Source organism: Nerophis lumbriciformis, linkage group LG26 (assembly GCF_033978685.3).
Source record: "Nerophis lumbriciformis linkage group LG26, RoL_Nlum_v2.1, whole genome shotgun sequence".
NCBI classification, from domain to species: domain Eukaryota; kingdom Metazoa; phylum Chordata; class Actinopteri; order Syngnathiformes; family Syngnathidae; genus Nerophis; species Nerophis lumbriciformis.
This window is the reverse complement of record NC_084573.2, coordinates 39,114,571-39,127,041: the sequence shown is the minus strand read 5'-3', so window position 1 is coordinate 39,127,041 and position 12,471 is coordinate 39,114,571. Positions and strand designations below refer to the sequence as shown.

The 12,471-nt window shown below is 44.5% G+C and overlaps 1 protein-coding gene across 3 annotated transcripts in view; it reads right to left on the bottom strand.

The window, feature by feature from the left end:
* atp10d (ATPase phospholipid transporting 10D) overlaps nt 1–12,439 on the bottom strand; it is a 75,575-nt gene extending 63,136 nt beyond the window's left edge. For 2 of the 3 annotated variants that reach the window (XM_061986902.1, XM_061986903.1), the window contains exons 1-3: nt 12,297–12,439; nt 7,918–8,293; nt 2,131–2,325 (exon numbers count right to left, since the gene is read on the bottom strand). In XM_061986902.1, coding sequence (XP_061842886.1) covers nt 2,131–2,325; nt 7,918–8,207 — 485 coding nt within the window. In that variant the 5' untranslated portion in view covers nt 8,208–8,293; nt 12,297–12,439. The remainder of the gene's footprint in view (nt 1–2,130; nt 2,326–7,917; nt 8,294–12,296) is intronic. The other variant, XM_061986904.1, reaches the window with a different exon arrangement.
* Between the last annotated feature and the right edge of the window lie 32 nt (nt 12,440–12,471).

Sequence of the window (12,471 nt, the reverse complement as noted above, 5' to 3'; positions counted from 1 at the left end):
ATTTGCACAGAAGTGTTAACATTGTATTTCCATGGCATATTGCATTGTAACTAGTTCCACAGCAGTTTCTATCCTGTTCTTACCTTATCTCGTTGATCTCATCTCATACTGTACGTGTGTTTATGTGTGCGTACACATTAAAAAACATAACTCGCAAAAATGACTAATGATCTACTGCTAACGATGGATTCTGATGCGTCATCTATGTTGCTGCTTCTTGATCTTAGCGCTGCTTTCGATACCGTCGATCATAATATTTTATTAGAGCGTATCAAAACACGTATTGGTATGTCAGACTTAGCTTTGTCGTGGTTTAACTCTTATCTTACTGACAGGATGCAATGCGTCTCCCATAATAATGTGACCTCGGACTATGTTGAGGTAACGTGCGGAGTTCCTCAGGGTTCGGTTCTTGGCCCTGCACTCTTTAGCATTTACATGCTGCCGCTAGGCGACATCATACGCAAATACGGTGTTAGCTTTCATTGTTATGCTGATGACACCCAACTCTACATGCCCCTAAAGCTGACCAACACGCCGGATTGTAGTCAGCTGGAGGCGTGTCTTAATGAAATTAAACAATGGATGTCCGCTAACTTCTTGCAACTCAACGCCAAGAAAACGGAAATGCTGATTATCGGTCCTGCTAAACACCGACATTTATTTAATAATACCACCTTAACATTTGACAACCAAACAATTACACAAGGCGAATCAGTAAAGAATCTGGGTATTATCTTCCACCCAACTCTCTCCTTTGAATCACACATTAAGAGTGTTACTAAAACGGCCTTCTTTCATCTCCGTAATATCGCTAAAATTCGTTCTATTTTGTCCACTAGCGACGCTGAGATCATTATTCATGCGTTCGTTACGTCTCGTCTCGACTACTGTAACCTATTATTTTGGGGTCTCCCTATGTCTAGCATTAAAAGACTACAATTGGTACAAAATGCGGCTGCTAGACTTTTGACAAGAACAAGAAAGTTTGATCATATTACGCCTATACTGTATATACCTTTATATACATATATACATATATATATACCTATACTGGCTCACCTGCACTGGCTTCCTGTGCACTTAAGATGTGACTTTAAGGTTTTACTACTTACGTATAAAATACTACACGGTCTAGCTCCGTCCTATCTTGTCGATTGCATTGTACCATAAGTCCCGGCAAGAAATCTGCGTTCAAAGAACTCCGGCTTATTAGTGATTCCCAGAGCCCAAAAAAAGTCTGCGGGCTATAGAGCGTTTTCTATTGGGGCTCCAGTACTATGGAATGCCCTCCCGGTAACAATTAGAGATGCTACCTCAGTAGAAGCATTTAAGTCCCATCTTAAAACTCATTTGTATACTCTAGCCTTTAAATAGCCCCCCTGTTAGATCAGTTGATCTGCCGTTTCTTTTCTTCTCTCCTCTGCTCCCCTCTATCCCTTGTGGAGGAGGGGTGGGCACAGGTCCGGTGGCAATGGATGAAGTGCTGGCTGTCCAGAGTCGGGACCCGGGGTGGACCGCTCGCCTGTGCATTGGCTGGGAACATCTCTGCCCTGCTGACCCGTCTCCGCTCGGGATGGTGTCCTGCTGGCCCCACTATGGACTGGACTCTTACTATTATGTTGGATCCACTATGGACTGGACTCTTACTATTATGTTGGATCCACTATGGACTGGACTCTCACAATATTATGTCAGACCCACTCGACATCCATTGCTTTCGGTCTCCCCTAGAGGGGGGGGGGTTACCCACATATGCGGTCCTCTCCAAGGTTTCTCATAGTCATTCACATCGACGTCCCACTGGGGTGAGTTTTTCCTTGCCCTTATGTGGGCTTTGTACCGAGGATGTCGTTGTGGCTTGTGCAGCCCTTTGAGACACTTGTGATTTAGGGCTATATAAATAAACATTGATTGATTGATTGAAATAGAGGAGCGCGTGGGGCTGTACCTTAGAGCGTGGTGGGAGTATGTAACTGAGTGTGCAGCCCCAAACGTTTCTCCTCATGAGCAAAATTCAACTCAGTCTGTGCTTGATTCCTTGCTTCTTGTCTCGTTTAACAGATCGTTTGGTGTTTGAACCTGACAATATCTGCACTAATAGAGAAAGAGCAAAAGGGAATAACTCACCCACAGTACACTTGTGCTACTTTGCAGTTGATGTTTTTGTCAAAGAGGTAGCGCCTGTAGTCCTCCAAGGCGTCTTTAACGGCAATGACAGCAAGAACCACCAGCAAAGGAATCATCGTAATTTCCTTCTGAAACGCTTCAACCACCGGTACCCAGTTCAGCAAAGCCAGGAACAGGAAGTAGAGATTGGCTACCCTGCGAGAATGGTGAGAGCAACACAAAAATGCATAAAAACACTTTATAAAAAACATAAAACGTAGCAGCGAATTAAGAAAACAACACAATAATAACACAAGTAAGGCTGAAACGGCGCGTCGACGTAGTCGACGTCATTGGTTACGTAAATACGTCGACGCCGTTTTTGTGCGTCGGCGCGTCGCATATTTACGTCACACTACTTTACTGTCACGGCGGAGCGCAAAGCAGACGATGCGAGCGAGGGGAAAAAAGCACGCCAAAAGTCGTCAAAAGTGTGGGAGTATTTCAATAAACGGCCTAATAATGTTGTTGTATGCACACTGTGTCGAGCGGAAATGGCCTATCATAGCAGCACAACGGCTATGAACCAACATTTGAAAAGAAAACCCCCGACAGCGTTCTTGCCATCACCATCAACAAGTCAATCGTCCGCGTGCGTATACGTTGTCATCATTACACAAAAACATGAATGTGTCATTTGTATCTGCGTTGTAAATTCATAAACTAAAGCACCGTTTCGCTCTGAGAGGCGCGTTTGGCGTGCCTGTTCAGTGTTTACAAAGACGCGCTCCTCTTTAACGCTGTGGAGAGGCGGCGGCGGCCAGCGAGCGGCGAGGCGGGGCGCGCCGGGAGCGACGCCGCAATCGTGCCCAGGTGCGCGATCCGCGCAGTTGGAAGAGAAAAGACTTTGTGTAAAATTAAAAGATTGTAAACCTGGCAAAGCCGTCTGGCGTTCAGTCTGTCGGTCCTGAAAGAACCCCACGGCACAAGACGTGTCACAAACGCTAACGTTAATTAGTTGTGCAAATACCTTTTACAACATTAACAGTTACATATACTATGTACAAACCAACAATTAACTTTCACTTTAATCATACTATCATTGTTGTGTTATTAAGCAAAATAAGCAATACTTTTACTTTTGTTGAAATGTTTACACTGTACACTTTTTTGTATTGGATGTTTAGCTTTATTTTTGCACATTTTAGCAAATAAGCAATACTTTTACTTTTGTTGAAATGTTTACACTTGTTACAGAATATTTCCGTTTTGCACTTTTTTGTATTGGATGTTTATCTTTATTTTTGCACATTTTAAAGCAAAATAAGCAATACTTTTACTTTTGAAATGCTTATACTATTCCAGAATATTAAGATTTGCACTGGATGTTTACTTTTATATTTGCACATTAAAAAGCAAATAAGCTACTTTTAATTTTGTTAAATGTTAAAAGTTTTAAATGTTTACATTGTTACAGAATATGTTGTCATGTTGTTGTCAATGTTGACTGAGTGGCCATACTTTTTTTTTTGTAAATAAAAGCCATGCCTTTTGAAAAAACTGGCCTACATTTATTTTTTCCTCATTTAAAAAAAAAAAAAAATCGGTAAAAGGAAAAATAATCTATAGATTAATCGAAAAAATAATCTATAGATTAACCGATTAATCGGAAAAATAATCTATAGATTAATCGATAGAAAAATAATCGTTAGCTGCAGCCCTAAACACAAGTAATCTATCATGGATCGTATGGTTGGTACAATCTGTCATTTGAGAGGCATACAGTGAATCTACAGTGTTTATACTGTTACTGACGACGACATGCAGTCGCTGTTAACACAACCAAAATGAAAACCGGAACTCGTTACGAGTCATTGCTTGTACAAACCCCGTTTCCATATGAATTGGGAAATTGTGTTAGATGTAAATATAAACGGAATACAATGATTTGCAAATCCATTTCAACCCATATTCAATTGAATATGCTACAAAGACAACATATTTGATGGGTTTTTTTTGCAAATAATCATTAACTTAGAATTTCATGGCTGCAACACGTGCCAAAGTAGTTGGGAAAGGGCATGTTCACCACTGTGTTACATGGCCTTTCCTTTTAACAACACTCAGTAAAGGTTTGGGAACTGAGGAGACACATTTTTGAAGCTTCTCAGGTGGAATTCTTTCCCATTCTTGCTTGATGTACAGCTTAAGTTGTTCAACAGTCCGGGGGTCTTCGTTGTGGTATTTTAGGCTTCATAATGCGCCACACATTTTCAATGGGAGACAGGTCTGGACTACAGGCAGGCCAGTCTAGTACCCGCACTCTTTTACTATGAAGCCACGTTGATGTAACACATGGCTTGGCATTGTCTTGCTGAAATAAGCAGGGGCGTCCATGGTAACGTTGCTTGGATGGCAACATATGTTGCTCCAAAAGCTGTATGTACCTTTCAGCATTAATGGTGCCTTCACAGATGTGTAAGTTACCCATGTCTTGGCCACTAATACACCCCCATATATGGCCTTTTTTTAATATTGCGATATTTTAAGGCCATATTGCGATACACGATATATATCTGGATATTTTGCCTTATCCTTGAATGAACACTTGATGCATATAATCACAGCAGTATGATGATTCTATGTGTTTTGATTGATTGATTGAGACTTTTATTAGTAGGTTGCACAGTGAAGTACATATTCCGTACAATTGACCACTAAATGGTAACACCCCAATAAGTTTTTCAACTTGTTTAAGTCGGGGTCCACTTAAATTGATTCATGATACAGATATATACTATCAGATATATACTATCATCATAATACAGTCATCACACAAGATAATCACATTGAATTATTTACATTATTTAAAGTTAAAGTTAAGTTAAAATATAGGGTAGAAATGCACCCATTTGCAGGAAATGTAGTCTTGATTTTCAACATTTTCTTTCAAGGCTTGCATGTCTACATTAAAACATTCTTCTTCATACTGCATTAATATATGCTACTTTTAAACTTTCATGCAGAGAAAGAAAACACAACTAAAAAAATCACTAATTTTTTCATACGGTGTTGATGTGGAAATTTTTGCCTCGGCATTTTGATGGTGTGGACGTGTGGCACCGAACGGAGATAAGCGTCTCGACAGACGTCACGATATTTGAACAATGATGACGAAAACTGTTTTCTCTGTCGTGTCCGTGTGTCGAAAATTGTTATGCGCTTATTTTTTTTATTTGATTTTGTGCATGGCATAGATTTGCTACGCGCAGAGGACGCTTAAACAGTGCGCAATTGCACAGGCGAGCACCTTAGAGGGAGCGTTGCTCGCACGGCTGCGCTAGCATCACAGCTAACGTTAGCCATGCTCCTACCTCTCAGCTCGGGGAGGACGTATACGTATGTGACGTATGACGTGACCGTATGTGACGTATGACGTGACAGTATGTGACGTGTGTAAGAAGGGTGCACTTGCTGTCTGTGAGAGGGAGACACAGGAAAGAGTGAGAAGAGCCTGTCGTGTAATGCCAGCAGCTAAAAGCAACTGTGTGAGAATTCACAGACCTGTGGATGTGTTGAAGGTGTGCTGGAAAATGCGGAACGGAATATTAGGGAGCAGCAGAAAAGTGGAATGTATTATTTAAATCGGTGCGTTGGAAAACACGGACCAGAGTTATTTTTAAAACTGGATCTGGATCGGCATTTTCCCATGCCTTGCCGATACGCAATTTTTGGCAAATATCGGCAGCCGATCCGATCCAAATATCGGATCGGGACATCCCTAATTGAGATCAAAGATCTCTTTTCCAAGGGAGACCTGGCCAAGAGGGCAGCAGCAAGGTTTCATTAAAAACAGTAAACAAATACCGTATTTTCCGCACCATTAGCCGCACCTAAAAACCACAAATTTACTCAAAAGCTGACAGTGCGGCTTTTAACCCGGTGCGCTTTATATATGGATAAATATTAAGATTCATTTTCATAAAGTTTCGTTCTCGCAACTTCGGTAAACAGCCGCCATCTTTTTTCCCGGTAGAGCAGGAAGCGCTTCTTCTTCTACGCAAGCAACCGCCAAGGTAAGCACCCGCCCCCATAGAACAGGAAGCGCTTCTTCTTGTACTGTAAGCAACCACCCGCCCCCGGAAGAAGAAGAAGCGCGCGGTGCATGCTGGGATATGTGACGTTACATTTCCATTTGTGTGTTTATATAGAGACCCCAAAATGGCTCCTATTAAGTGTGTTGTCTGTCTAATTATAAATAATGCAGACGAGGCGTGTTAACTGAGTTCTCAACGTTTACTCACAGCGTGCTCATAACCACATTCTAACTCCCAGCATACAACAACGCTTCTCAGGGCTACCGCGCATGCTCGTAACTATCGTTGCATGCTGGGTAGTGTAGTTGTTATATTTGCTAGCTCATAACATCACATTAAGAGACACGCTTACGCGCTTAATTCAATACTCGCCGTCATTCCGGGTGGATTGACAAAAGACCTCCAGCCGCTAGATATTGGTGTCAACAGGGCATTCGAAGCTAGACTGCTAACTGCGTGGGAACAATGGATGACCGAAGGCGAACACACCTTCACTAAGACAGGGAGACAGCGCCAGACGACGCCAACATCTGCCAGTGGATCGTAAATGCCTGGGCAGATATTTCGGTCACAACTGTGGTCCGAGCTTTCCGGAAGGCAGGATTCACAGAACTGCTGGATAACAGTGACACTGACTCCGATGACTTCGACGAGACGGAACCGGCCATTTTGGATCTCACATTTGCCCAACTTTTCACTTCGGACACCGAAGACGAAGGATTTACGAATGAAGAATAACTTCAGAAAGTGAGCGCTATGTTTATTTTGTGTGTTGTGACATTAACGTTCGAGCAACATTATGTTGCTATTGCTCTGCACTATTTTGAATTTTACTATGTTTGTGATTGCACATTTGCGTACATTTTGGGAGTGAACAGAGTTGTTAGAACGCTGGTTTTTAATATATTATTAAAGTTTGACTGACCTATCTGACTGTTTTTTTGACATTCCCTTTAGCGCAGCGTAGGCGCGGCTTATAGTCCGGGGCGGTTTATTGGTGGACAAAGTTATGAAATATGCCATTCATTGAAGGTGCGGCTAATAATCCGGTGCGCCTTATAGTGCGGAAAATACGGTACATAAAACATCACATTTTACAACATTAAAACTTGCTGACATGACACATGTGCATACAGACAAGGTAGACTGCAGTCCTTTCACAGAAGCTTTAAACTCATTCAACGTAACTAGGGTTTGAAGTTTAATATTGGATTGTAGGTTATTCCAAGCCTTCGCTGCTGAAAACCTAAATGCTTTCTTGCCCAGTTCAGTTCTTACTTTGGGGACGACAAATTGCAGAGCATTCATTGAACAAAGATTGTGACTTCCTTTGTTTCTTCGTTAAAAGACAAGACAGATAAGATGGAGTGATACCCAGAATGGTTTTGTAGATGAAAACATACCAATGATAGGCAAAATTCCAAAAAAAGTGCAGATCTCCTTTAGGACTTGTTAAGATAAGACGTCAAAACGTGATAATAAGTACACGTTGCTTATGACACAAACCAAAAATATCTGTATTGATGTGGAAATGACCTTGGTCTTTTGATCGTGCTTGTCTATGAGGTGTTATCAGATCAGCCCAAAGAGAACAAACAAAACAAATCCGGTCGAGGTGAGATATTAACAGATGTCAAACCAAACGGTCTATGCATTCATTAAACACCCAGACCCTAAAGTTGAGAACTGAGAAGAAATCCTGCAGACTTACCTGTGAAACTGCTGAAACAGGTTCAAAGGGATGAAGGTCAGTATGCTGTACTTGGTAGTGCGGATGGCGTTGCCCTTGTAAACTTTGGACATGTCTTTCAGCTCTTGCTGGCGGAGGCCGTGGCGAGCAACAACGGTTCTTCTCTTCTCCCGCCATCCCTGTGGGGCGCTGTGTGGATCTACTGAGTGGGAATTGGTGTGGCGGTTAATTTGGGTCGAGTACGAGCCTAGGCCCGGTTCTTGAGCGAAGAGCTGCCGACATCGACGCTGCACAAATTGGAGTCGTTCCATCTACAGCTGGGGAGCCAGGTCTTTTCACTGTGGTTTTCTGTTCCTCTGTAGTCCACAGTAGTATGGACTTTCAGTAGGTCCTCATCCTGAACATGAAAACATGTATATCATTACATTTGTTTGCAAACAAAAACCGGTATGGTAGCAGGTTATGTGATATATGCACAATCCATCCATCCATCCATCTTCTTCCGCTTATCCGAGGTCGGGTCGCGGGGGCAGCAGCCTAAGCAGGGAAGCTCAGACTTCCCTCTCCCCAGCCACTTCGTCCAGCTCCTCCCGGGGGATCCCGAGGCGTTCCCAGGCCAGCCGGGAGACATAGTCTTCCCAACGTGTCCTGGGTCTTCCCCGTGGCCTCCTACCGGTCGGACGTGCCCTAAACACCTCCCCACTATGGACTGGACTCTCACTATTATGTTAGATCCACTATGGACTGGACTCTCACACTATTATGTTAGATCCACTATGGACTGGACTCTCACTATTATGTTAGATCCACTATGGACTTGACTCTCACAATATTATGCTAGATCCACTTGACGTCCATTGCACCGGTCACCCAGGGGGGAGGGTCCCCACATCTGCGGTCCCTTCCAAGGTCTCTCATTGTCCCATTGGGTTGAGTTTTTCCTTGCCCTGATGTGGGATCTGAGCCAAGGTTGTCGTTGTGGCTTGTGCAGCCCTTTGAGACACTCGTGATTTAGGACTATATAAGTAAACATTGATTGATTGATTGATTGATTGACTCAAAACACACCTATTCCTGACTGCCTATTCATTGTAAATCGTATCGATCTTTGTTGTTGTTGTTTTTATCCAATTGATTTTATTGTTTTGATTTTGTACGGTGTCCTTGAGTGCCCAGAAAGGCGCCTTATAAGTAAAATGCATTATTATTATTGTTATGTAAGGATGTTTGGTAACAGACCCTTGCGGACAAGCTTTTCACGGCTGAAACAGCATGGGCTCAAATGGACCCCAGAGGAAACGTCAATGGGTGCACAATGTGGTAATCACGTTGATACATTGTCACCATGATCATTAATAAGACTTGATTAAAAGTGTTTCTCTAACCATCCTGGCAGACACATTCAGTGTGCCAAGAAAATCACCAAAATATTAACCAATTCATCCCATCCATCGCACCAACTCTTCACTGTTCTGCCCCCTGGCAGTAGGCCGCAGAGCATCTGAGACAGAACTGCCAGACTCAATAACTCGTTGAAGCCCTCAGAACACACACCCTGCCCCTCACACTGCCCCCCCACAGACCCCCAAACACCATGAAACCACTGCCATCACGTGACTTAAAGGCCTCCAGGTTTCAGGCAACGGTCTGGAGTCGAGTCCCAACAGGCTACTGTTTGTTTGCCTGAAAAAGTGCAGATTTGGACCTATTTTGAAAGGTTTGGACATAAATATGCGCTCAGAGAGTATGGGGTATCGGACTGTCTGATTGTGGCAGTCCGCTCCCTGTATGTTCAATGCCAGAGCTTGGTCCGCATTGCCGGCAGTAAGTCGGACACGTTTCCAGTGAGGGTTGGACTCCGCCAAGGCTGCCCTTTGTCACCGATTCTGTTCATAACTTTTATGGACAGAATTTCTAGGCGCAGTCAAGGCGTTGAGGGGATCCGGTTTGGTGGCTGCAGGATTAGGTCTCTGCTTTTTGCAGATGATGTGGTCCTGATGGCTTCATCTGGCCAGGATCTTCAGCTCTCACTGGATCGGTTCGCAGCCGAGTGTGAAGTGACTGGGATGAGAATCAGCACCTCCAAGTCCGAGTCCATGGTTCTCGCCCGGAAAAGGGTGGAGTGCCATCTCCGGGTTGGGGAGGAGATCTTGCCCCAAGTGGAGGAGTTCAAGTACCTCGGAGTCTTGTTCACGAGTGAGGGAAGAGTGGATCGTGAGATCGACAGGCGGATCGGTGCGGCGTCTTCAGTAATGCGGACGCTGTATCGATCCGTTGTGGTGAAGAAGGAGCTGAGCCGGAAGGCAAAGCTCTCAATTTACCGGTCGGTCTACGTTCCCATCCTCACCTATGGTCATGAGCTTTGGGTTATGACCGAAAGGACAAGATCACGGGTACAAGCGGCCCAAATGAGTTTCCTCCGCCGGGTGGCGGGTCTCTCCCTTAGAGATAGGGTGAGAAGCTCTGCCATCCGGGAGGAGCTCAAAGTAAAGCCGCTGCTCCTCCACATCGAGAGGAGCCAGATGAGGTGGTTCGGGCATCTGGTCAGGATGCCACCCGAACGCCTCCCTAGGGAGGTGTTTAGGGCACGTCCGACCGGTAGGAGGCCGCGGGGAAGACCCAGGACACGTTGGGAAGACTATGTCTCCCGGCTGGCCTGGGAACGCCTCGGGGTCCCACGGGAAGAGCTGGACGAAGTGGCTGGGGAGAGGGAAGTCTGGGCTTCCCTGCTTAGGCTGCTGCCCCCGCGACCCGACCTCGGATAAGCGGAAGAAGATGGATGGATGGATGGATGGATGGACATAAATATATAAGCGATCATGAAATATGTAAAAATGGAATGGAGTGGATTTATAAGAATTTGAAATATATAAACCATTCGTCATCACCAAAGATATTACTAGTCGCCTCAGCCTCACTTTCTTCGACACTCACTGTATTTGAAGAAGAAAATATTGGAGGCTCATCATGTCTTTACATCTGAGAAAAAGGAGGATTAACTCCAAATTCTTCAGGACAAGCTAAAATCATCAGCCCGGAGGTTGGGTCTTGGGCGCAGTTGGGTGTTCCAACAGGACAATGACCATACTTGCCAACCCTCCCCATTTTCCCGGGAGACTCCCGAATTTCAGTGCCCCTCCCGAAAATCTCCCGGGGCAACCATTCTCCCGATTTCCACCCGGACAACAATATTGGGGGCGTGCCTTAAAGGTACTTCCTTTAGTGTCCTCTACAACCTGTCGTCACGTTTGCTTTTCCTCCAAACAAACAGCGTGCCGGCCCAGCCACATAATATATGCGGCTTTTACACACACACACAAGTGAATGCAAGTCATACTTGATCAACAGCCATACAGGTCACACTGAGGGTGGCCGTATAAACAACTTTAACACTGTTACAAGTATGCGCCACACTGTGAACCCACACCAAACAAGAATGACAAACTGAGAGTTAGCGCTGCAAGGGGTTCTGGGTATTTGTGCTGTTGTGTTTATGTTGTGTTACGGTGCGGATGTTCTCCCAAAATGTGTTTGTGTCAGGTTCAAGCGAAGATACGAAGACAGCACGCAGACGAAGCAGAGACTTCAAGGACCTCAACGAAGATAAGATGACAACACGCAGACGAAGCGGGGGACAAGGCGAAATCACAAAGGCCCCCCAGCACATTCCGTCACGTATCGTGCGTCCTGGACCTGCTTTGCATAATATATGTGACCGCTCCTTTTAGAGGCGGCCTTCGTGTTGTTGACTGTGGAACTCCTGAATAAATAGGAGCTGAACCTTAGAGCGTAGGGCGAGACTGTGACTAAGTGTTCAGCTCCATGCGTTCTCCTCATGAGCTAAATTGAACTCTGTCTCTGCATGATTCCTTGCTTCCTGTCTGATTAATAGATGTCATCAGTGTTTGAACCTGACACAAACACATTTTGGGAGAACATCCGCACCGTAACACGACATAAACACAACAGAACAAATACCCAGAACCCCTTGCAGCACTAACTCTTCCGGGACGCTACAATATACACCCCCCGCTACCACCAAACCCCGCCCCAATTCATAAAAGAAGCAAACTTCATGAATATTTGTTTATGACCAACAAATATGTGCTCCAATCACTCTATCACAAAAAAAAATAAGAGTTGTAGAAATGATTGTAAAGTCATGACATGATGTTCTTTACAAGTGTATGTACACTTATGACCACCACTGTACATATTGTGTTAAAGGAAGAACGACTTCCCATATTTAAGAAGATATAAATGGCTGTTATACAAGAGTTGTACTGTACATACAGTAGTTGTACTGTACATACAGTAGTTGTACTGTACATACAGTAGTTGTACTGTACATACAGTAGCAATATCGAACACGCTGCTATCATCTCATGTATCAGACTTACCCTGCTTTTCATGCCCACGCGAAGCCTGACTCGTCGTGAAGTTGCGTCAAATGACTTCCACGACTAGTTTGCGACTAACGGTGTCCTCGCTGGGCCTCACGCCGCCGACACACCGCGTGACGTCGGATCGATCCACTACGACGGCGCCTTCTGCTCGTGTGGGCGGGGCGTAGCC